Source organism: Leucoraja erinacea, chromosome 22 (assembly GCF_028641065.1).
Source record: "Leucoraja erinacea ecotype New England chromosome 22, Leri_hhj_1, whole genome shotgun sequence".
Taxonomy (NCBI): domain Eukaryota; kingdom Metazoa; phylum Chordata; class Chondrichthyes; order Rajiformes; family Rajidae; genus Leucoraja; species Leucoraja erinaceus.
The window spans coordinates 36,415,755-36,441,878 of record NC_073398.1 but is presented as its reverse complement, the minus strand read 5'-3'; the positions used below and the strand labels follow the sequence as shown (position 1 = coordinate 36,441,878).

At 52.6% G+C, this 26,124-nt stretch overlaps 1 protein-coding gene across 1 annotated transcript in view; it reads right to left on the bottom strand.

The window, feature by feature from the left end:
• Window positions 1-2,328: 2,328 nt before the first annotated feature.
• The window catches only part of elapor2b (endosome-lysosome associated apoptosis and autophagy regulator family member 2b), a 65,582-nt gene continuing 41,786 nt past the window's right edge, over window positions 2,329-26,124 (bottom strand). The window contains 17 exon segments of the mRNA XM_055653521.1: window positions 2,329-2,626; window positions 3,997-4,162; window positions 4,683-4,861; window positions 6,931-7,057; window positions 7,165-7,266; window positions 8,491-8,587; window positions 10,634-10,823; window positions 12,723-12,815; window positions 12,818-12,898; window positions 15,115-15,378; window positions 16,007-16,144; window positions 17,774-17,876; window positions 17,965-18,055; window positions 21,364-21,430; window positions 21,433-21,494; window positions 21,705-21,885; window positions 24,024-24,112. Of these exon segments, the coding sequence (XP_055509496.1) occupies window positions 2,567-2,626; window positions 3,997-4,162; window positions 4,683-4,861; window positions 6,931-7,057; window positions 7,165-7,266; window positions 8,491-8,587; window positions 10,634-10,823; window positions 12,723-12,815; window positions 12,818-12,898; window positions 15,115-15,378; window positions 16,007-16,144; window positions 17,774-17,876; window positions 17,965-18,055; window positions 21,364-21,430; window positions 21,433-21,494; window positions 21,705-21,885; window positions 24,024-24,112 (2,090 nt within the window). The 3' untranslated portion in view covers window positions 2,329-2,566.

The following is a 26,124-nucleotide window of genomic DNA, read 5'->3' as shown; positions in this document are numbered from 1 at the left end:
AGACAGTTAGGCAGGTCAGGTTTGGAGGGATGCGGGCCAAACGCAGGCAGGTGGGACAAGTGTAGCTGGGACATGTTGGTCGGTGTGGGCAAGTTGGGCCGAAGGGCTTGTTTCTGTGCAGTGTGACTCTAATTAGCGAGGGTGACTGTATGTGTAACGGGGATATCACAGTACATCAGACCAGCCACGACTTGTAATCAACAAATGGGTTTTATGGATTAACTACGAAACAATGACTTTCAAAGCACAGTAGCATCTTCACAGTGATGAGAGTTTCTGGAGTCAACATTGACATTGATCCTGGGGGAAGGGTCTGTATGTATATACATATATATTAAAAACATACACCTCATTCTGTGTCGCAAACTTTACAATTTGCATCAATTAAATCATTTCATTCGCTGATTTGCACACCTTAAATATAATTAATGACATTTTAAACAATGGATATTATAATTGCAGTACAAGTCCACCACCGATTATCCAGCTACTGATGGCCAGGCATCTCCTTCATAGACTCACAGAGTGATACAGTGTGGAAACAGGCCCTTCGGCCCAACTTGCCTACACTAACCAACGTGTCCCATCTACACTAGTCCCACCTGCCTGTGTTTGGCCAATATCCCTCCAAACCTGTCCTGTCCATGTACCTGTCTTTAATATGGACAAGAGTGCACTTGAAATTCCTGCAATTGTCAGACTAGTTTAGTTTAGTTTAAAGATACAGGAAACAGGCCCTTCGGCCCACCCAGTCCGTGCCGACCAGCGATCCCCGCACACTAACACTATCCTACACACACACTGGGGACAATCAACTATCTTTACCGAAGCCAATTAACCTACAAACCCGCGCCTCTTTGGAGTGTGGGAGGAAACCGGAGCACCCGGAGAAAACCCACGCAGGTCACGGGGAGAACGTGCAAACTCCGTACAGACAGCGCCCGTAGTCAGGATGGAACCCGGGTCTCTGGCGCCGTGAGGCAGCAGCTCTACCCGCTGCGCCACCGTGCCGGCCACAACTTCACCCTGTGGCTGCGGTGTACATGGTGGGCGGCAAACACTCTCTTGTTTCGAGCAGGTCCATGGAGGCATGGGAGGGGCAGAGTTAGTGGCTCACAGGTGTATTGTCAAATTGTTGTGATGTTCAATTATTATAATGTGGTGGGTGTATGGAACGAGCTGCCGGAGGAGGTAGATGAGGCTGGGACTATCCCAACGTTTAAGAAACAGTTGGACAGGTACATGGATAGGACAGGTTTGGAGGGATATGGACCAAACGCAGACACGTAAGTCTAGTGTAGATGGGGCTAGTATGCCGGTGTGGGAAAGTTGGGCCGAAGGGCCTGTTTCTACGTTGTGTCACTCTATGGCCTCATTTGATCCGGGATAATCTTGGACAGCTCGCAACAGAGGCTTTTCACTGTAACTTGATACACGTAACATTAAACTCAACTAAACTAAAGTGGAGTATTGTGAGCAATTTTGGGCCCCGTATCTGAGGAAGGATGTGCCGGGTCTGGAGAGGGTCCAGAGGAGATTTACGAGAATGATCCCAGGAATGAGTGGGTTAACCTATGATGAGCGTTTGTCGGCACTGGGCCTGTACTTGCTGGAGTTTAGAAGGATGAGGGGAAACCTCGTTGAAACTTACCGAATAGTGAAAGGCCTGGATAGAGTGGATGTGGAGAGGATGTTTCTTCTAGTGGGAGAGTCTAGGATTAAAGGGCACAGCCTCAGAATAAAAGGACGTACCTTTAGAGTGTAGATGAGGAGGAATTTATTTAGCCAGAGGTTGGAGGCCAAGTCAGTGGATATGTTTAAGGCAGAGATAGATGGATTCTTTGTTTAAGAAGGAACTGCAGATGCTGGAGAATCGAAGGTTACACAAAAAAGCTGGAGAAACTCAGCGGGTGCAGCAGCATCTATGGAGCGAAGGAAATAGGCAACGTTTCGGGCCGAAACCCTTCTTCAGACGTATTCTTTGATTAGTGCGGGTGTCAGGGGTTATGGGGAGAAGGCAGGAGAATGGTGTTGGGAGGGAGAGATAGATCAGCCATGATTGAATGGCGGAGTAGACTTGATGGGCCGAATGGTCTAATTTTGCTCCTATCCCTTATGAAGTTACAAACTAAACTAAACTATTGTGACAAGGCTCTGGGACCAAGGGGTGATGGGCCTGTACTTTGTCGAACATTGGAGCACAAGACCAGATGAGGCATCAAAGCACACAGGTGATGATGAGAGGTGTACACACTGATGGCGGGGCATGATTGCAAGCTCTTCCTGAGATACACGTTGTCAGTCTGGCAACGAGGGGGGGGTGGGGGTGGGGGGTGGGTGGCGGGCGCTTTGGACAAATTCTGGTCAGCGGCCTCTTCGTTCCCGCACAATAAGGCAAACAAACACCGACTGTTTGCAAAAGGTTCTGGGAGAAACACGTGAGGAGGGGGGGCAGTAACGTTCAGGAGGTGTCATTGTCTCCCGACTTCAGCTGTGCTTGGCATTAGCTCCTCACGAGCGGCGGCTGGGATCGCCGCCAACGTCCTCCAACGCCAAGTTCACGCCTTCATATATTGCGCGCCCGAGGCGACTTCAGTTGTACCGACTCAAAAATATCCTCTTTATCCTTGGACAAGAAATGAAAAAGAGTGAATGCATGAATGAGTAAATAAACTGATGCTTCATTGTCAAGTCATAGAAACATAGAAACATAGAAATTAGGTGCAGGAGTAGAGGCCATTCGGCCCTTCGAGCCTGCACCGCCATTCAATATGATCATGGCTGATCATCCAACTCAATATCTCGTACCTGCCTTCTCTCCATACCCCCTGATCCCCTTAGCCACAAGGGCCACATCTAACTCCCTCATAAATATAGCCAATGAACTGGCCTCAACTACCCTCTGTGGCAGAGAGTTCCAGAGATTCACCACTCTCTGTGTGAAAAAAGTTCTTCTCATCTCGGTTTTAAAGGATTTCCCCTTTATCTTTAAGCTGTGACCCCTTGTCCTGGACTTCCCCAACATCAGGAACAATCTTCCTGCATCTAGCCTGTCCAACCCCTTAAGAATTTTGTAAGTTTCTATAAGATCCCCTCTCAATCTTCTAAATTCTAGAGAGTATAAACCAAGTCTATCCAGTCTTTCTTCATAAGACAGTCCTGACATCCCAGGAATCAGTCTGGTCAGTGTGAAATTCTTTGCTTGCTTAAGGGGCTGTCCCACTTGGGTGTCATTGGCGTGTCTCGCAGATGGCGGGCGGAGATTTTGTACATCCCAAAATCCCGGGCCGCCGCACGCAACCGCGCGTCACTGCCTACCCCACCACGCACCATGCGCGTAACGGCGCCCGACGCATTACACGTGCGTGGTGCGTGGTAACGTAGGCGCGGTCACGTGCAGCGGCCCAGGAGTTTGGGATGCGCAAAGTCTTCGCCCGCCATCTGCCTGACACAAATGACACCCAGGTGGGACAGCCCCTTAACCTGTTGCATAAACATCAAGCTCACAACAAAGTGATTAGGACCCAAAGTCTTTTATTAGCAACGCTGCAGAGGTAACTCAACGAGCTTTCATCTCAGCATGCATAACTAGTCTAAGAGCCTGTGGACCGAGCCACAGTGTGAGTGACACTAATCTACAATACCCAAGGTGTGCAAATAATCGCCACATAAAGGGCACCGGCAGAGTAACAAAGTTCTCCCCATCACCACCCCCCCCACTCCCCTACCACCACCCCCCCCTCACCGCCACCACCCACACCAGCACTCCCCCTCTCCCCCCCACGACCACCAGCACTCCCCCCCCCCCCTCACCCCCCCCCCCCCCACCCCCCCCCCCCACGACCACCAGCACTCCCCCCCCCACTCCCCTACCACCCCCCCCCCCCCACGACCACCAGCACACCCCCCTCCCTCCCACCACGAGCACCCCCCCCCCCCCCCCACGACCACCACCAGTTTGCGGGTGGTGTAGGCGTGTGCCCAATTGCTGCTCACCTTTGAAGCTAATGACTTGAGCTTCCCCAACAGTGAGGATTTTTTGGAGTAGAACACCTCCTCTTCATTGTCCTCGCCCTCCATGATGGCGCAGCTATCTGCGGCCGGCAGCTCCACCTCCCTGGAGTTTGCGTTCATCACCAGCTTGGAATATTTGTACTCCAACCTGAACGAGAGAGGACAAATCAGGTTTAAAGTCGAGGAGAGACGGGGCCGTGGGCTGTGCTGTTGGATTCATTCAGTTTGGTTTGGTTTAGTTTGGAGATACAGCACGAAAACAGGCCCTTCGGCCCACCAGGTCCGTGCCGACCAGCGATCCCCGCACACTAACACTATCCTACACACACAATTTACAATCATTCCAAGCCAATTAACTGACACGTCTTTGGAATGTGGGAGGAAACTGAAGATCTCGGAGAAAACCCACGTAGGTCACGGGGAGAACGTGCAAACTCCGTACAGACAGCACCCATAGTCGGGATCGAACCCGGGTCTCTGGCGCTGTGAGGCAGCAGCTCTACCCGCTGAGCTCGATTATAATCATGTATTGTCTTTCTGCTGATTGGTTAAGCGGGCAACAACAGCGTTTCACTGTCCCTCGGTACACGTGACAATGAACTAATGGGAACCCTGCAGCCACTGCCCCCTGGGGGGTCACGTCCGTGACGTTACTGGTCTTGACTTACTTCTTGTTCTTTTTCCAGAAGTAACAGGTTAGGATGATGAGGAGGACAGCGGTGAAGGCTCCGATTCCCACCACCACTTTCAACCAGAAGTCGATCATCTCGCAGTTGGCGATGGCCTTGGGGGGCAACGGAAACCCTTTCGTGCAAACCTTCGGCTCCTTCCAAACGTATGTCGTTTCCTTCATGACAAAAATAACCCCCAGATCAGATTCAGATTCAATTTTAATTGTCATTGTCAGTGTACAGTACAGAGACAACGAAATGCATTCAAATAACATTGGCAATCTCACGATGTTCCCAGCCGGGCCGCTGGTGGAGACGGATGGACGGTGTGTGTGCCATGCCCACGGGCGGTGGAGTCGGCAGAGGTGGTGGAGGGGTGATGGTGGTGGCTGTGGGTGGTGGTGGTGGCTGTGGGTGGTGGTGGCTGTGGGCGATGGTGGTGGCTGTGGGTGGTGGTGGTGGCTGTGGGTGGTGGTGGCTGTGGGTGATGGTGGTGGTGGCTGTGGGTGGTGGTGGCTGTGGGTGATGGTGGTGGTGGCTGTGGTGGGTGGTGGCTGTGGGTGGTGGTGGTGGCTGTGGGTGGGGGTGGCGGTGGGTGATGGTGGTGGCTGTGGGTGGTGGTGGTTGTGGGTGGTGGTGGCTGTGGGTGGTGGTGGTGGCTGTGGGTGGGTGGTGGGGTGGTGGTGGCTGTGGGTGGTGGTGGCTGTGGGTGGTGGTGGCTGTGGGTGGTGGTGGCTGTGGGTGGTGGTGGTGGCTGTGGGTGGTGGTGGCTGTGGGTGGTGGTGGCTGTGGGTGGTGGTGGCTGTGGGTGGTGGTGGTGGCTGTGGGTGGTGGTGGTGGTGGCTGTGGGTGGTGGTGGCTGTGGGTGGTGGTGACTGTGGGTGGTGGTGGTGACTGTGGGTGGTGGTGGCTGTGGGTGGTGGTGGCTGTGGGTGGTGGTGGTGGCTGTGGGTGGTGGTGGTGGCTGTGGGTGGTGGTGGCTGTGGGTGGTGGTGGTGGCTGTGGGTGGTGGTGGCTGTGGGTGGTGGTGGCTGTGGGTGGGTGGTGGTGGCTGTGGGTGGTGGTGGTGGCTGTGGGTGGTGGTGGCTGTGGGTGGGTGGTGGTGGCTGTGGGTGGTGGTGGTGGCTGTGGGTGGGTGGTGGTGGCTGTGGGTGGTGGTGGTGGCTGTGGGTGGTGGTGGTGGCTGTGGGTGGTGGTGGCTGTGGGTGGTGGTGGTGGCTGTGGGTGGTGGTGGCTGTGGGTGGTGGTGGACAGAGCTGACATCAGACATTCAGTGTCCACAGTCTTAACATGAGCAAATAAGAAACCGCACATCTCCTTGGGGCAACAGCGGACATTTCACAGACTTGGAAGTGGCAGGATTTTGGTCCCGTATCTGATGAAGGATGTGCCGGCTCTGGAGAGGGTCCAGAGGAGAATAATCCCAGGACCGACTGGGTTAACATATGATGAGCATTTGTCGGCACTGGGCCTGTACTCGCTGGAGTTTAGAAGGATGAGGGGGGACCTCATTGAAACTTACAGAATAGTGAAAGGCCTGGATAGAGTGGATGTGGGGAGGATGTTTCCACTAGTGGGAGAGTCTAGGACCAGAGGGCACAGCCTCAGAATCAAAGGACGTTACTTTAGAAAGGAGATGAGGAGGAATTTCTTTAGCCAGAGGGTGGTGAATCTGTGGGATTCATTGCCCACAGACGGCTGTGGAGGCCACAAGTGAGTGGGTATTTTTAAGGCAGAGATAGATAGATTCTTGATTAGTGCGGGTGTCAGGGGTTATGGGGAGAAGGCAGGAGAATGGGGTTAGGAGGGAGAGATAGATCAGCCATGATTGAATGGGGGATTAATCTGGATTGGCCTATCACATATGAACTTCAGACAAAACGATAGAGAAGGTCAGGCAGCATCTGTGGAGAACATGGATAGGTGACGTTTCACAGAGTGCTGGAGTAACTCAGCGGGTGCAGCAGCATCTATGGAGCTAAGGAAATAGGCAACGTTTCGGGTCGAAACCCTTCCGGGTTTCGGCCCGAAACGTTGCCTATTTCCAGAAGGGTTTCGGCCCGAAACGTTGCCTATTTCCTTCGCTCCATAGATGCTGCTGCACCATAACTCAGCGGGTCAGGCAGCATCTGTGGGGAACATGGATAGGTGACGTTTTGGGAAGAGACCCTTCCACCAGGAGTGAAGATTGCTGGTGCCTCTGGGCAAGAGTCATCGATCGGTGCGATCCACGGTGCCAGCTTACCTGGATGCCACCACGGCACGCTCCCTCGATCTGGTGGAAGTCGGCAGACGTGCAGAGCGGGCAGGCTCCGGCACTCTGCCAGAGGAAGAGGAAGGTACAACCGTCACATGTCCCCCCTGGGCAGTCACTGTGGGCACAAGGTCAAGGTGAAAGGGCACACTCTACAGATACAGAGAGCGGTGTGGGCGGTGGGAGCGGGCAGTGGGAGTGGGCAGTTGTGGGACAGCGGGGTACCTCGGTACGGAGATCTCTCCACGTTCGTCCGTCCCGGGGCTGCATCTCATGGTCACCACCGCCCCACGCCCACCTTCACACGAGGCCGTCGACACAGAGGACCTGCAACAGGACAACGAGACGGTCAGCGGCCAGAGCGATACTGCCCCAAGACAGACTCACATCTACAGCTTTGTGTGTCTTCATCAACTCCCCCCTCCACCCCCTCCGCCCCCTCCACCTACCTCCTGCCTCCAGTCTGAAGAATGGTCCCGACCTGAAACCTCACCTACATCAACTGATAGCAATACTCAACATTCATTGGACAGCTTACAACCCAGTAGTGTGAATATTCATTTCAAGTCACCATAGATCTCTCTCTCTCTCTCTCTCACTCTTCCCTCCCCCCCCTTCCATCCCTCCCTCCCCGTTATGCCTCATTGTCACCTCCCCCAGCTAACAATGAGACAGTCGACATTTTCTGAACACGGTCTGCTTTGATCAGTTATTTTCACACCTTACCCTTCCATATCTCTGTGTCTCCCTCTTCCCTGACTCTCAGTCTGAAGAAGGGTCTCAACCCGAATCGTCACCCATTCCTTTTCTCCACAGATGCTGCCTGACCCGCTGAGTTACTCCAGCACTCTGTGAAACGTCACCTATCCATGTTCTCCACAGATGCTGCCTGACCCGCTGAGTTATGGTGCAGCAGCATCTATGGAGCGAAGGAAATAGGCAACGTTTCGGGCCGAAATCCTTATGGAAATAGGCAACGTTTCAGGCCGAAATCCTTATGGAAATAGGCAACGTTTCGGGCCGAAACCCTTCCGGGTTTCGGCCCGAAACGTTGCCTATTTCCTTAGCTCCATAGATGCTGCTGCACCCGCTGAGTTACTCCAGCACTCTGTGAAACGTCACCTATCCATGTTCTCCACAGATGCTGCCTGACCCGCTGAGTTACTCCAGCACTCTGTGACTACCTTTGCCTTGTGTACTATACACAAAGAGTCTCACTGTACATGTGACGATACTCTATCAAGCAATCAATGAATGGGGGCATTCTGGTCAGCATGGACTGGTTGGGCTGAAGGGCCTGTTCTGTACTGTACATTCAGATTCTCTGCCACAGAAGGCAGTGGAGGCCGATTCACTGGATACTTTCAAGAGAGAGCTAGATTGGGCTCTTAAAGACAGCGGAGTCAGGGGATATGGGGAGAAGGCAGGAACGGGGTACTGATTGGGGATGATCAGCCATGATCACATTGAATGGCGGTGCTGGCTCGAAGGGCTGAATGGCCTCCTCCTGCACCTATTGTCTATATTTCTATGAAGCTTTCCCACACTCACATGTAGAAGAAGTGAATGTCGGGGAGGTGGGTTTCTGGAGGAGGGAAGTGGTTTGGCCGTGCGGTGATGTTCTGCATCGACGGCTCAACGCTGGCTCCTGGCAAAACAAACAACAAGGTCAGAAACAAACAGTTCAACACAGCCAGCAGATAAGATCATTCCCCCGCAGGTTCCTACTCAACCCTTCCCCTCTCCCCTTAATCCTGGGCCCCCAGGCACTCTTTCGCTGGCACGGTGGCGCAGCGGGTAGAGCTGCTGTCTCACAGCGCCAGAGACCCGGGTTCCATATATAACCATATAACAATTACAGCACGGAAACAGGCCATCTCGGCCCTACAAGTCCATGCCGAACAAATTTTTCGGCATGGACTTGTATCCTGACTACGGGTGCTGTCTTTACAGAGTTTGCACGTTCTCCCCGTGACCTGCGAGGGTTTTCTCCGGGTGCTCCGGTTTCCTCCCACACTCCACAGACCTACAGGTTTGTGGGTTAATTGGCTTCAGTAAAATTGTAAATTGTCCCCAGTGTGTGTAGGATAGTGTTAGTGTGCGGGGATCACTGGTCAGCACGGACTTGGTGGGCCGAAGGGCCTATTTCTGAGCTGTATCTCTAAACTAAACCAAACTGAAATTAGAGGGCATAAAGTTAAAGTTAGAGGAGAAAGATTTAAGTGTCTTGTCAATCCTATCCCAACGACCTCCTCTGGCATCTTGGCCATACACCCACCACCCAGAGTGAAGACCTATCACCTCAGGCCTCCATCTAATCTTGCCCCTAACGCCACACGCTAGTCCTCCATGTCCTCCACAACACCTTCAAAACATTTCCACTTTAACCAGAATTTCCTAAAGTCAACAGAACATAACATAAAACAGGCCCTTCGGCCCACAATGTCCGTGCTGTACATGATGCCAACTCCCTTCTGCCTGGACGTGATCCCTATCCCTCCATTCCCTGCATATCCACGTCCCTGTCTAAAAGCCTCTTAAACACCACGATCGTATCTGCCTCCACCCCCACCCCTGGCAGCGCGTTCCAGGCACCCACTTCCAGAGGAGGTCGTTGGGATAGGATTGACAAGACACTTAAATCTTTCTCCTCTAAATTTAACCTTATGCCCTCTAATTTTAGTTTGGTTTAGTTTAGAGATACAGCTCAGAAACACTTCCCCGCACCTCCCCTTTAAACTTGGCTCCTCTTACTTTGCCCCTTAATTTACCAGCCCTTATGTCTTTGGGATGTGGTTTGGATGATCCCAACAAATTACTCCAGGTCTCCTTTCATCCCTGCAGCTAATGCCCTGGTGTCTGGTGAACCTTCTCTCCACCGATTCCAAAGCCACCGCGACCTCCCTGTAGTGAGGAGACCAGAACTGCCCACCCATTCCACGCCTCTCCTGGTTCAATACACTCATCAGTCAACGGCATTGCAGACTTATGTAGAAAGGTTAATCCCCAGGATGGTGGGCCTGTCATATGCTGAGAGAATGGAGTGGCTGGGCTTGTACACTCTGGAGTTTCGAAGGATGAGAGGGTATCTCATTGAAACATATAAAATTGTTCAGGGTTTGGACACGCTAGAGGCAGGAAACATGTTCCCGATGTTGGGGGAGTCCAGAACCAGGGGCCACAGTTTAAGAATAAGGGGTAAGCCATTTAAAACGGAGACGAGGAAACATTTTTTCTCACAGAGAGTGCTGAGTCTGTGGAATTCTCTGCCTCAGAGGGGGGTGGAGGCCGGTTCTCTGGATACTTTCAAGAGAGAGCTAGATAGGGCTCTTAAAGATAGCGGAGTCAGGGGATATGGGGGGAAGGCAGGAACGGGGTACTGATTGGGGATGATCAGCCATGATCACATTGAATGCCGGTGCTGGCTCGAAGGGCCGAATGGCCTCTACTCCTGCACCTGTTGTCTATTGTCTATTGTAAGGAACTACAGATGCTGGTTTAAACCGAAGGTAGACACAAAATGCTGGAGTAACTCAGCGGGACAGGCGGCATCACTGGAGAGAAGGGATGGGTGACGTCTCAGGTCGAGACCCTTCTTCAGACTGGAGAATTCACCCATTCCTTCTCTCCAGAGATGCCGCCTGTCCCATTGCGTTCCTGCAGCCTGGGCATCGCGGGCGTGGCGGCCACTGACCAAGGAAGGAGTCGGCCAGGCTGATGGACTGAGAGGACAGTGCGGTCCGGAAGCTCCGGCCATCGGACGGGATGATGGTGGACTGGCAGAGGAAGGAGGTGATGACGTTGCTAAAGGTGTCGGCGTCGTTCTGTACGTCCGGCAGAGTCACGTCCGTCACGTTGTCCGAACACACGGCGCCCTTCCGGCCCTGGAGAGGGGGAGGAGCACGGGGGGTTAGTCAATGAACACAGCCACGTCTCTGGGGGGGGGGGGCTGAGACACAGGCTCAAGGTGCTGGAAAAACTCAGCCGGTCGGGCAGCATCTGTGGAGAGAATAGCGCAAGGAACTGCAGGTGCTGGACACTTGATCAAAACACCAAGTGCTGGAGGAACTCAGCGGGTCAGGCAGCATCTGTGGAGAGAATGGAGCAGATGCAGGAATCATAGTCATGTAGATACAGTAGGCCCAACATGCTCACACTGGACAACATGCCCCGTCTACACTAGTCCCACCTGCCCGCGTTTGGCCCATATCCCTCCAAACCTGTCCTATCCATGTGCTTGATCAAAACACCAAGTGCTGGAGGAACTCAGCGGGTCGGGCAGCACCTGTGGAATCAAGAACCTGTCAATCTCCACCTTAAACATATCATTGACTTGGCCTCCACTGCCATCTGTGGCAATGAATTCTCCACCCTCTGAAGAAAGATCTGAGGAAAGGCCCCAACCTCTGTTCTCCAGAGATAACGCCTTACATCAGGGATGTAATGCTGAGGCTCTACAAGGCGCTGGTCAGGCAGCATTTGGAATATTGTGAGCAGTTTTGGGCCCCGTATCTGAGAAAGGATGTGCTGGCTCTGGAGAGAGTGCAGAGGAGGTTTACAAGAATGATCCCAGGAATGAGTGGGTTAACCTATGATGAGCGTTTGTCGGCACTGGGCCTGCACTCGCTGGAGTTTAGAAAAATAGTACAGAATAGTGAAAGGCCTGGATAGAGTGGATGTGGAGAGGATGTTTCCACTAGTGGGAGAGTCTAGGACCAGAGGTCACAGCCTCCGAATTAAAGGACATTCCTTTAGGATGGAGATGAGGAGGAATTTCTTTAGCCAGAAGGTGGTGAATCTGTGGGATTCATTGCCACAGACGGCTGTGGAGGCCACAAGTCAGTGGATATTTATAAGACAGAGATAGATAGACTCTTGATTAGTGCAGGTGTCAGGGGTTATGGGGAGAAGGCAGGAGAATGGGGTTAGGAGGGAGAGATAGATCAGCCATGAATGAATGGCGGAGTAGACTTGATGGGCTGAATGGCCTGATTCTGCTCCTATCACTTATGACCTGGTGGTATTATGACCCGCTGAGTTATTCCAGCGCTTTCTATCTTTGCTATAGGAGTGCCTGCCGTTCCGAGTTTCTAAGTTATTCACTGCACTTTGATAGGCACAACAATAATAATTCATCATCGTTGACAACATTAGCGACGCAGTGGCGCTGGTTTCCAACGGGAACGGTGACGGACGCTCCACACATCCCTGTCCTCCAGTTCCTGCGGATTTCCGCCGCTGGTAGTTCAGGATGTTGGTGTGTGTGTGTGTGTGTGTGTGTGTGTGTGTGTGTGTGTGTGTGTGTGTGTGTGTGTGTGTGTGTGTGTGTGTGTGTGTGTGTGTGTGTGTGTGTGTGTGTGTGTGTGTGTGTGTGAGTGTGTGTGTGAGTGTGTGTGTGAGTGTGTGTGTGAGTGTGTGTGTGTGTGTGTGTGTGTGCGTGCGTGTGTGTGTGTGTGTGTGTGTGTGTGTGTGTGTGTGTGTGTGTGCGTGTGTGCGTGTGTGTGCGTGAGTGTGTGTGTGTGTGTGTGTGTGTGTGTGTGTGTGTGTGTGTGAGCGTGTGTGAGTGTGTGTGTGAGAGTGTGTGTGCGCGTGCGTGTGTGTGTGTGTGTGTGTGTGCGTGCGTGTGCGTGCGTGTTGTGTGTGTGTGTGTGTGTGTGTGTGTGTGTGTGTGTGTGTGTGTGTGTGCGTGTGTGTGTGTGTGTGTGTGTGTGTGCGTGTGTGTGTGTGTGTGCGTGCGTGTGTGTGTGTGTGTGTAACTGTAGCATCTGCTGACAGGGACCCACCTCGTTTCCACACAGGGTGATGTTGAAGAAGTGGAAGTATTTGGTCCCTCTGGAGGTGAAGCTGGGCCCATTCATCAGGGAGGTGACGGTGTTTTGAGGCCGCTGAACTGGAATGCCAGAGTGCGGTTGTCCATGGCGAGGGTGAAGGAGCAGTCGCTGAAACACACCGAGTGGTCCTGACCGACGGCAGAGAGAAACGGTAACGTTAGATCATGTGTGGGCTCACACAGACATAATCCACGGCTGACATATCCACACCAGCTCGTCTCAGCCCAGAGTGTGGCCGCGAATGATGGCATCACACTGGAGGGGACAGAGTCATCAAGGACCCACACCATCCTGGCCACACACTCATCTCCCCGCTACCTTCAGGTAGAAGGTACAGGAGCCTGAAGACTGCAACGTCCAGGTTCAGGAATAGCTACTTCCCCACAGACATCAGGCTATTAAACTCAACTCAAACAAAACTCCAAACATTAATAGCCTATTATCAGTTTATTTGCACTTTATCAGTCTATTTATTCATGTGTGTATATATTTATACAATGGTATATGGACACACTGATCTGTTCTGTATTCATGCCTACTATATTCTGTTGTGCTGAAGCAAAGCAAGAATTTCATTGCCCTATCTGGAACTCATGACAATAAACTCTCTTGAATCTTGAATCTTGGAGAAGATTTACCAGGATGTTGCCAGGACTAGAGGGTGTGAGCTACAGGGAGAGGTTGAGCAGGCTGGGTGTCTATTCCCTGGAGCGCAGGAGGATGAGGGGTGATCTTATAGAGGTGTGGAATAGATCAGGTAGATGCAGAGTAGGGGAATTGAGAAACAGAGGATTAAGGTGAGAGGGGGGGAAGATTTAATGGTAAAATCTATTATTAAAATTTAATAATAAGATTTTCATGCAGAGGGGGGTGGGTGTATGGAACGAGCTGCAGGAGGAGGTAGTAAAAGCAATGTTTCAGAAACATTTAGACAGGTCCATGGATATGACAGGTTTGGAGGGATATGGCCAAACGCAGGCAGGTGGGACTAGTGTAGATGGGACATGTTGGCCGGTGTGGGCAAGTTGGGCAGAAGGGCCTGTTTCCATGCTGTATCTCTCTGTGAGTGTCAGGACTCACGGCAACAGCCTCCTCACCCACACACACAGGCCACGCAACGAGGAGCTACGTCCAGAAAGACATAGAACAGTCCAGCACGGAAACAGGCCCTTACTGGCACGAGAGGTCAGCTTGGGTCAGCATGATGTCCGGTGCGCACATTGTGGGCCGATTGGTCTGCACCTGTGGTCCCCTGACCCCTGACCCCTGTCCCCATCCACTGACCCCAACCCCTGTCCCCAACCCCTGACCCCTGTCCCCACCCCTGACCCCTGTCCCCATCCCCAACCCCTGACCCCTGTCCCCATCCCCCGACCCTTGTCCCCAACCACTGACCCCTGACCCCTGACCCCTGTCCCCATCCCCCGACCCCTGTCCCCAATCCCTGACCCCTGTCCCCATCCACTGACCCCTGACCCCTGACCCCATCCCCAACCCTTGTCCCCAACCCCTGACCCCTGTCCCCATCCACTGACCCCTGACCCCTGTCCCCATCCCCGACCCTTGTCCCCAACCCCTGACCCCTGTCCCCATCCCCCGACCCCTGTCCCTGACCCCTGTCCCCATCCCCGACCCTGTCCCCAACCCCTGACCCCTGAACCCAGACCCCTGTCCCCATCCCCGACCCCTGTCCCCCCCCTGACCACTGTCCCCCCCGACCCTTGTCCCCAACCCCTGACCCCTGTCCCCATCCCCGACCCTTGTCCCCATCCCCAACCCCTGACCCCTCCACTGACCCCTGACCCCTGTCCCCATCCCCAACCCTTGTCCCCAACCCCTGACCCCCCATCCCCTGACCCCTGTCCCCATCCCCCAACCCTTATCCCGAAACCCCTGTCCTCTGACCCCTGACCCCTGTCCCCTGACCCTGACCCCATCCCGGACCCTTGTCCCCAACCTCTGACAACCCGTCCCCATCCCGGACTCTTGTCCCCAACCACTGTCCCCTGACCCCTGACCCTTGTCCCCAACCACTGTCCTTTGTCCCCATCCCCCGACCCTTGTCCCCAACCACTGTCCCCTGACCCCTGACCCCTGTCCCCAACCACTGTCCCTTTGTCCCCTGACCCCCAACCCCTGTCTCATCTTCTGTGTTTGTGGTCTAAGTTATGTTCCAAGTTCTAAGTGTTAAGTTCAATGTGCAACGTTCAAAGTTAGTTGTAAGTTGTCAGTTCTACGTCTAAGTTCTTCAAATTCTAAGTTCAAGTTCTATTTTCTAAGTTTGTGCTAAGTTGTAAGTTGCTGTGTGTAGGCTGGTATTCTAGCGGGCTGCTTGCTTGCGTACCTTGTTACTGTGGCTGGCTGGGCCACAGGGAATGCACGACTCCAGGCCGTACAGGTGGTGCGGGGACAGGTAGGTGTTGGCCGGGCACTCTCGGCACTGGTTGGTGGCCTTGTCGATGTAGTGTCCAGCCGGGCAGGGCACGCAGGTGGGGCTACTCTGGTCAGAGCCCAGCGCACAAGGCCGACACATCAGCCCCACGCCATTGGCCGCGTTACTCACCGTGATGAGGTAGATCTTCACGTTGTCCGCCTGGTTCTTGCGCACCTGAAATGGAGGCGGAAATGTCCGAGTTACACCGGCACTGTGTGCCCTTCCCAATGAGTTGAAACAGGCCCTTCAGCCCATCGAGTCCGCGCCAACAAGCAATCACCTCGTAAACGAGTTCTATCCCACACACACACTAGGGTTGGTCCGTCCTGTTTCGACGAAAGCAACCAACCCGGCATGCACAATCAAACAAGATCAAATAGAACAAATTGTCCGACAACTTTAGGCTGTGCACGCCACACACAAGACACACTAGGGACAATTTACAGAAGCCAATTAACCTACAAACCCGCACGACTTTAGGATATGGGAAGAAACAGGAGCACCCGGAGAAAACCCACATGGTCGCAGGGAGAACGTGCAAACTCTGCACAGACAGCACCTGTAGTCAGGATGGAACGTGGTTCTCTGGCGCTGTGAGGCAGCAACTCTACCGCTGCGCCACCCAATATCATTGTTCCGTTACCTATCCAGGTGACACCTGACGTTCCATGATCCACCTTGCCAATAGGGGGGGTCATGGGCGCTGGACAATGGCGTTAATGTTCCCCATGGACACTCCCGCTAACGGCCACAGCCCCCCCCGCACCACCCCCCACCCCCCAGGAGGATGAGGAAGACTTGCCTCCAGCGGGGAGTTTTGCCGTTGGAAGGCCCAGGTGTAGGTGACAGCTGCGTTATTGGTGATCAGGTGAGTGTAGGACTGACGCTCCTTGCTGCCTTCCCAAGACTCGACTACATTGGTCGTCTTCCTGTTGATGTCCTGGAAACCAGAAAAGCCGTCAGTAACAAGGTCTGCCATCAGGAAAGGGCTATTATCCGATTGGGGAAAGGGGGAGATGCTGCCCAGGTTCATATCAGTTATGAAGGTCATGCATTGCAATGAAGCGGTATGCTGGCATTCAAAAGGATTTGAGTATAGGAGCCGAGGTTCTACTGGCAGTTGTACCTTGGTGAGACCACCTGCACCTATTGGTCTCCAAATTGTATTGTTGTGCTTCACCAGGACTGATTCCTGGGAGGGTCAGGTGTCTTATGAAGAAAGACCATGGTTTATACTCTCTAGAATTTAGGAGATTGAGAGGGGACTTATGAAACTTACAAAATTCTTATGCTGAGAAGATTGTTCCCGATGGAGCGGCTGGGCTTGTAAAACGAGATGAGAAGAACTTGTTTTTTTGGAGTTTAAAAGAGGATGAGAGGAGGGATGGCATAAGGGGATCAGGGGGTATGGTGAGCTCTCTTATTGAAACATCACATATAAGATTGTTAATGGGTTTGGACACGCTAGATTTGATTGTGGTTGTGGTTCAGGGAAACAGGTTAATTCCCGATGGCAGGACTGGGCGGCTGGGCTTGTAACTCTGGAGTTTAGGATGAGAGGATATCTCCTTGAAACATATAAGATTATTAAGGGTTTGGACACGCTAGAGGCAGGAAACATGTTCCCGATGTTGGGGGAGTCCAGAACCAGGGGCCACACAGTTTAAGAATAAGGGGTAAGCCATTTCGAACGGAGATGGGGAAACACTTTTTCTCACAGAGAGTTGTGAGTCTGTGGAATTCTCTGCCTCAGAGGGCGGTGGAGGCCGGTTCTCTGGATGCTTTCAAGAGAGAGCTAGATAGGGCTCTTAAAGATAGCGGAGTCAGAGGATATGGGGAGAAGGCAGGAACGGGGTACTGATTGGGGATGATCAGCCATGATCACATTGAATGGCGGTGCTGGCTCGAAGGGCCGAATGGCCTCCTCCTGCACGTATTGTCTATTGCCTCGTGTTAGTGTAGAGTATGTACAGTCGATCACTGTTAGTTGGAATGTAGAATACCTGTAGATCTAATCTGCATAGTCCTTGATCTCCATCCCCTTTGTCCTGGTTTCACACCTCACACTTCCTTATCTATGTCTCTCCCTCTCCCCTGACATCAGTGTGAAGAAAGGTCTTGACCTGAAACGTCACCCATTGCTCCTCTCTAGTGATGCTGCCTGTCCCGCTGAGTTATTCTAGCCCTGGCCCCATAGCAGACTCATCCACATGGAGGGGCTCGGAGCAGTACGTATACTGAGCTAATACTGCCACCACCGCCATCTACTGCAACAAGTGATGGCTCCCACTGATTGTTGCCGGAAGCTAGCGCCCTTTTCCAGACGGATGTGACAGTGATGTCGCATTTGTAACAGGGAAGAGAAAGACTCCATGCGATCTGCATTCCCTTTGACCTAGTTTCACACCTCACACTTCCTTATCTACATGTCTCCCTCTTCCAGTGATAGGTGGATACAGGTGATGGGGGGGGGACGGGGTTAGATTTGCAGACGGGTGCAGTACGACTCTAACCGTGGGCTAGCAGTGATGTGAGGGGCCGAAGGGCGTGTGCTACTGTAAACACCTACCACCATGAAGTACAGCTCACACAGGTCGTCGCACTGGGTCTCGAACACGAAGGTGATCCTCCCCACCTCGGCCCCCGTGGACTGCGACGTGGACGTGGGCGGGCTACACGGGAAGCAGAACACGCGTGTTAGCGTGACCCGGCCGACACGCCGCGGGACGCCACGCCACGTTACGGACGGCGGACGCTAACCTGAAGCTGGGGATGTGGAGGCTGAGGATGAGGTAGTCGTTGTCGGAGCCTCCGATGCCACTGTGGATGTGATCTCCAGCCACCTCCCACCCTAGAGACACAACCAACACACACACACTTACACACGGCACTGGACACCCCTTCATGTGTCAGACCAACAGAATTAGCCCATCAGGTCACGGCACGGTGGTGCAGCGGGTAGAGCTGCTGCCTCACAGCGCCAGAGACCCGGGTTCCATCCTGACTACGGGTGCTGTCTGTACGGAGTTTGCACGCTCTCCCCGTGACCTGTGTAGGTTTTCTCCGGGTGCTCCGGTTTCCTCCCACACTCCAAAGACGTGCAGGTTTGTAGGTTAATTGGCTTTGGTTAAAAATTGTAAATTGTCCCCAGTGTGTGTAGGATAGTGTTAGTGTGCGGGGATCGCTGGTGCTTCTCATAGTTTCATCTCCTTCAATCAGATCCCTTCCACAACCTCCAACATTTCGAGACAAAATAAACCACGTCTGTCCAACCACTTCCTGTAGATCACCCCCTCTATTCCAATCCGTGTTCTGCTCAAAAATAATACGTAAAATGCTGGAGTAACTCAGCGGGTCAGGCAGCATCTGTGGAGAACATGGATAGGTGACGTTTCACAGAGTGCTGGAGTAACTCCGCGGGTGCAGCAGCATCTATGGAGCTAAGGAAATAGGTAACGTTTCGGGTCGAAACCCTTCTGGGTTTCGGCCCGAAACGTTGCCTATTTCCAGAAGGGTTTCAGCCCGAAACGTTGCCTATTTCCAGAAGGGTTTCAGCCCGAAACGTTGCCTATTTCCTTCGCTCCATAGATGCTGCTGCACCATAACTCAGCGGGCCAGGCAGCATCTGTGGAGAACATGGATAGGTGACGTTTCACAGAGTGCTGGAGTAACTCAGCGGGTCAGGCAGCATCTGTGGAGAACATGGATAGGTGACGTTTCGATTCTGAGACGTGATTCAGGCAGCATCTCTGGTGATCCATGTTCCAGCACTTTGTGCCTTTCTTTGGTAAACCAGCACCTGCAGTTCTTTGTTTTTACATTCTGGCAATTCTCCGTTGTTGTCAGTGTAAATCCTCCAGCATTCTGAAGAAGGTTCGTAATGCAAAATATCTTCTGACCATTCCCTTCATTTCTCTCCGCAGATGCTGCCTGTCCCGCTGGGATCCTCCAGCACTTTGTGCTTTGTTCAACATCCCAACATCTGCAGTTCCTTGCCCACTGGCCGGTTACTCTTTGCCTTTGGAGCTCAGCACTTCACAGGGCTAATCCTCTCTTTCGTTCTTGGTTCAAATCCAGCCAGGGTGATCCGCAGGCTCCAAAGCCAACATAAACCTCTTATATAAAATTAAATTAGCCTGGTACTCTCAGCCCCAACTGCCCACAGGGCTGCTGCTGTACAGCGCAAAGCCAGACTCCAATCAGTGCTATCATTCAATCCCATTAGAGGAAGATGTGATGTGTCACGGCCTGGTTCAGCAACTCGAACATGCAGGAAGTAAGGAGTGGCCAGAGAGTGCTGGACAGTGCCCCGTCCATCACAGCGACTAACCTCCCCACCATCGAAGGTCCATCACAGCACTGACCTCCCCACCATCGAAGGGATCTACAGAGAGTGCTGGACACTGCCCGGTCCATCTATAGAGTTGGGAGGTCATGTTGCAGTTGAAGATGCCGTTGGTGAGACCGCATTTAGAATATTGTGTTCAGTTCTGCGTACCATGTTATAGGAAAGATGTTGTCAAGCTGGAAAGGGCACAGAGAGATTTACCAGGATGTTGCCAGGACTAGAGGGACCTGAGCTACAGGGAGAGGTTGAGCAGGCTGGGTCTGTATTCCTTGGAGCGCAGGAGGATGAGGGGTGATCTTATAGAGGTGTACAAAATCATGAGAGGAATAGATCGGGTAGGCACAGAGTCTCTTGCCCAGAGTAGGGGAATCGAGGACCAGAGGACATGGGTTCAAGGTGAAGGGGAAAAGATTTAATAGGAACCTAAGGGGTAACTTTTTCACACAGAGGGTGGTTGGTGGGTGCATGGAACAAGCTGCCGGAGGAGGTAGTTGAGGCTGGGTTTAAGAAACATTTAGACAGGTACATGGATAGGGCAGGTTTGGAGGGATATGGGCCAAACGCAGGCAGGTGGGACTAGTGTAGACGGGACATGTTGGCCGGTGTGGGCAAGTTGACCACTCATCTTCCTGCGCTCCAAGGAATAGAGTCCCAGCCTATTCAACCTCTCCCTGTAGCTCACACCCTCAAGTCCGTGGAAATCTCTGCCTCAGAGGGCGGTGTAGGCCGGTTCTCTGGATACTTTCAAGAGAGAGCTAGATAGGGCTCTTAGAGATAGCGGAGTCAGTGGATATGGGGAGAAGGCAGGAACGGGGTACTGATTGGGGATGATCAGCCATGATCACATTGAATGGCGGTGCTAGCTGGAAGGGCCGAATGGCCTACTCCTGCACCTGTTGTCTGTTGTCCTGGCAGCATTTGTGCCAGAAGAGCAGGGATTGGATAGATTAATGTACATCGGATGCATGAGAGAGGACTGTGTATGTCACCTTGTGATAGGGCGACTTACAGCTGGTTAGCGCTGTCATTTCATGACAAAAGTGCATGTTCCTCTCTCAAGGGCAAACGTGAATTGATGAGGAAAACTTGCATTAAAAACCACATTATGTTCCAAATCGAAGCAGAACGACACTCAGTGTAATCCTCGTTCAATACCTGCAGGACAATGGCCCTGTGCTGCTCTATCACAGCTCACAGCTTCATTTAAATTCCCTGCCATCGAACCAAAGCAAATTTACTAACTTGATGCCTTTGGGGGAAACCCCCACATCACATTCCACAGTCCTTGATCAGAGTATACAAGTTGGGAGGTCACGTTGCAGTTGTACAAGACGTGGGCTTAGTTTAATTTAGAGATACAGCACGGAAACAGGCCCTTCGGCCCACCGAGTCCAGACCGGCCAGCGATCCCCGCACACTAACACTATCCTACACACACTAGGGCCGTTGTACACTTCTACCAATTGACTTACAAAACCTGCACGTCTTTGGAGTGTGGGAGGAAACCAGAGAAAACCCCCACGGGGTGAACGTGCAAACTCCGTACAGACAGCACCCGTGGTCAGGATGGAACCCAGGTCTCTGGCGCTGTGAGGCAGCAGCTCTACCCGCTGCGCCACCGTGTCTCACCATTAGGAATATTGTGTCCAGTTTTGGGCACCGTGATATAGGAAAGATGTGGTCCAGCAGGACAGGGTGCAGAGAGGATTTACCAGGATGTTCCTTCTCTCCAGAGACGCTGCCTGCCTGGCACAGGGTGGCGGGGGCGGGGAGGGGACATACGGTGGGGGGCTGGACACACGGGGGCTCACCATTCATGCCGTCACACTTGGTGTTGGCCACGTTGAAGCACGAGGTCTTCATGTTGAAGGGCAGTGTGTGTTCCACCACTTGTACACAAACCCCACGACTGGCTCCGTGCCTGCTGGGCACTGCTGGCAAGCTGCGGGAGAGAGGGGGAGAGAGAGGCACCATCAGTGGCAATGGCAGCAGCGCAGGGGCAGGGGGTGGAGTCGGGGGAAGGGTGGAGGGGGGGGGGGGGAGGGGGGAGCACACACACACACATACATGCATTGCCATCAGAGTGGGGAGGGGGTGGGTGGTGTGGTGAGGGTGTGGAGGGGGGAGAGGGATCACACAGACACACACGTACCTGCCATGCCATCGGAGTGTGTACCAGGTGGGCAGGGGGCACAGCTGGAGGTGTCGTTGTTGTAGAAGCCGGGGTTACAGGGGGGACAGTCCTGCTTCTCCCCAGACGGCGGAAGTCCGCTGGCCTTTGCCATGTCCTCACGGCAAAGCTTCGGCGAGATCCACTTGTACATCACCTGCGTCTGAAACACGGGCAGGTCACACACACTCAGACAGAAGCCTGGTGCAGAAACAGGCCCTTCGGCCCAACTTGGCCATGCTGGCCACCCATCACACTAGTGAGTCATAGATTCGCACAGCGTGGAAACAGGTCCTTCTGCCCACTGTCCACAGCCAATAGTAATCCCTGCACACCATCAGGCAACTGAACCATCCTACCACAACCAGAGAGCGGTCCTGATCTACTATCTACCTCATTGGAGACCCTCGGACTATCCTTGATCAGATTTTACTAAACCTTATCTTGCACTAAACACTGTTTAAGAAAGAACTGCAGGTGCTGGAAAAATCGAAGGTGGGCAAAAATGCTGGAGGAACTCACTGAGGCAGCAGATGAATAGGTGACGTTTCGGGTCGCGGAAAGCATCTATGGAGCGAAGGAATAGGCGACGTTTCGGGTCGAGACCTGGAAAGCATCTATGGAGCGAAGGAATAGGCGACGTTTCGGGTCGAGACCCTTCCGGGTCTCGACCCGAAACGTCACCTATTCCTTCGCTCCATAGATGCTGCCTCACCCGCTGAGTTCCTCCAGCATTTTTGTCTCCCTTGCACTAAACATTATTCCCTTTATCCTGTATCTGTACACTGTGAACGGCTCGATTGTAATCATGTATTGTCTTTCCGCTGACTGGTTAGCACGCAACAAAAGCTTCTCACTTCACATGACAGGAAACTAGACTGAACACTATCCTACACACACTGGGGACAATTTAGCATTTTACAACAAGCGGATTAACCTACAAACCTGTACGCCTTTGGAGTGTGGGAGGAAACCAGAGCACCCGGAGAAAACCCACGCAGGTTACGGGGAGAACATGCAAACTCCGTACAGACAGCACCCGTAGTCAGGACTGAAATCTGGCGCTGTGAGGCAGCAGCTCTACCCGCTGCGCCACCGAGCCGCTGCAAATTTAAAAATTGTTTATAAATTGAGTTTTATATTCTAGTCTCTCAAGATGAATGTGCAAGTTCTAGAAGCAGCATTAGGCCATTCGGCCCATCGAGTCTACTCTGCCATTCAATCATGGCTGATCTATCTCTCCCTCCTAACCCCATTCTCCTGCCTTCTCCCCATAACCCCTGACACCCGCACTAATCAAGGATCTATCAATCTCTGCCTTAAAATACCCATTGACTTGTGACCTCCACAGCCGCCTGTGGCAATGAATTCCACAGATTCACCACCCTCTGACTAAAGAAATTCCTCCTCATCTCCTTCCTAAAGGAACGTCCTTTAATTCTGAGGCTGTGCCCTCTGGTCCTAGACTCTCCCACTAGTGGAAACATCCTCTCCACATCCGCTCTATCCAGGCCTTTCACTATTCGGTAAGTTTCAATGAGGTTCCCCCTCATCCTTCTAAACTCCAGCGAGTACAGGCCCAGTGCCGACCAACGCTCATCATATTCTGAGTCTAACGCCTCTGGCTAGTATTGCATTTACCATCCTTGCTGGAGATAGATTTCAGATGGTTGAGAAGATTGACAAAGGCATTCCCAACATCGACAGAGTAGGAAGGAACTGCAGGTGATGGTTTAAATCGAAGATAGACACAAAATGCTGGAGTAACTCAGCGGGACATGCATCATCTCTGGAGAGTAGGAATGGGTGACGTTTCGGGTCGAGACCCTTCATAGAAAACATATTCGAGCCATCACCGCCATTCAATATGATCATGGTTGATCATCCAAAATCAGTACCCCGTTCCTGCTTTCTCCCCATATCCCTTGATTCCCTGAGCCCTAAGAGGGCTTCCAATTCTTTCACTTCTTGGTTCCAATTCTTAAAGGATCGGACAAGCTTGATGCAGAACAAATGTTCCCGATGTTGGGGGAGTCCAGAACCAGGGGTTATATCTAACTTTCTCTTGAAAACATCCAGTGAATCGGCCTCCACTGCCTTCCTGTGGCAGATGATTCCACAGATTCACAACTCTCTGGGTGAAGATTTTTTTTTCCCTCATCCTTCTAAACGTCAAGGTCTCGACCCGAAAAACGTCACCCATTCCTTCTCTCCAGGGACTCGCTGCCTGTCCCGCTGAGTTCCTCCAGCATGTTGTGTCTACCCAACATTGACAGTGTCTACAACGTGATCCATAACTACCTTTTTGTTGCTGTCACATTGTGTGTGTATCTGGAAGTAATCTTTCTCTGTGCATGGTGGCCGATTTTGACATTTACTCGATCCTTCTTCTACAAGAGATGATAAACAAAGTAACACAGAGGCAACAAGGCAAACAGATATAAACACAGAATGGTTTAGAGATACAAGATACAAGATACAAGATCAGGAGTCTGCAGGGCTGCTGGTCGGGTTTTTTAAACTTCCCGCCGGTCCGCGGCTGTACGGAACAGCTGTTCAGCGGACCGGTATAGCGCAGCTCCTTGCAGCGGTCCGCAGCGTTTGCGGTCCGGGTAGCGCTTTGGTCCGCAGCGTTTACGGTCCGGGTAGCGCTTTTTCCCCGTCCACTGTCGGCTCCACGCTGGAGTCGAAACGGGGCCCGCTCACCATGCCTCTCTACTTTGCTCCCCCTGGAGCAAAAACCACAAGGCCCGATTAAGGTAAGTACTTACCTCTCGTTCCTTGGATGCGGGAGCTAGCCCGACTCCCGCTGGCCGCGTTGCACAGCTGTGCGATAATGCCGCATGCGCAGTACCTGCTGGGTTCTTCACGGAATCACTCACGTGACTCCGAAGTAAAATTGTCATTTGGACCCCTTGAGGTCCAAACGAAATGCCGTTTCTGCAGCCATACATTACAAACACATAGACCCAAGACACAACATAATTTACATAAACATCCATCACATCGCTGTGATGGAAGGCCAAAAAAGCTTATCTCTCCACTGCACTCTTCCCCCCCCATGTCAGAGTCAAAGTCAAAGCCCCCGGCTGGCGATGGCGATTGTCCCGCGGCCATTAAAGCCACGGCGGGTGGTGCGAGGTCACACACCGGGTCTTGGTGTTAGAGCCCCCGGTGTGCGCTCGCAGAGTCCCGCGGCCATTCCAAGCCGCGCGGTGCGGTGATGTCAGGCCCCGCTCCAGGAGCTCTTCAACCCCGCAACTCGGGCGGGGGAAGTCGCCATTGCGAGAGCCCTGAAAAGCGGTCTCCCTCCAGGGACCCGCGGGCTCCCGGTGCCGCCGTCCACAGACCTGCCGTTGGAGCCTCCGACTCTCCGGTCGGGCCGCAGCAGCAGCAGCAGCAGCAGCAGCGCTCCTCCACCGCTCCACCCGCTCCGGACTCGGCCAGCCCCGCGACGGCGACGGTGAGTCGTAGCACCAGCGGGCCTACGTTTAAGTTTAGTTTACATCGCAGAACCAGGCCCTTCAGCCCACCTAGCCCGTGCCGACCAGCGATCCCCACACACTAATGCCCCTGTCCCACTTAGGAAACCTGAACGGAAACCTCTGGAGACTTTGCGCCCCACCCAAGGTTTCTGTGCGGTTCCTGGAGGTTGCAGGTGGTTGCCGGAGGTTGCAGGTAGTGGAAGCAGGTAGGGAGACTGACAAAAACCTCCGGGAACCGCACGGAAACCTTGGGTGGGGTCCAAAGACTCCAGAGGTTTCCGTTCAGGTTTCCTAAGTGGGACAGGGGCATTACACTACCCTACACACACGAGGGACAATTGTTTACATTTATACCAAGCCATTTAACCTACCAAGCCGCACGTCTATGGGATGTGGGAGGAACATAAGGAGTTTATGAATAAGGGGTAAGCCATTTACAACGGAGACGAGGAAACACTTTTTCACAGAGAGTTGTGAGTCTGTGGAATTCTCTACATCAGAGGGCGGTGGAGGCCGGTTCTCTGGAAACTTTCAAGAGAGAGCTAGATAGAGCTCTTAAAGATAGCGGAGTCAGTGGATATGGGGAGAAGGCTTATCTATTGTTAATCTATTGCTTTACAATTGTTTACTTATGTTTGGTTACTTCATATATGAAGTTTGTATGTGTATAATAGTTGTATATATATATATATGTCTGTAGGTAGTATGGGAAATTGCCTGGGGTAGTATTATTATTATTAATTAATTGATTTTTAAATATGGTAGAAGTGTTGGGGGAAAGGGGTGAGATTTAATAAGTTATTCTTTTCGAGCTTGTACAGACACAGAGTTGGACATTGGAAATTTGCTTTTTGTTTTTTTCATTGCTTGTAAATATTGATTGTAATGTCCAATTGTTTGATCATTTCGATTTTGTT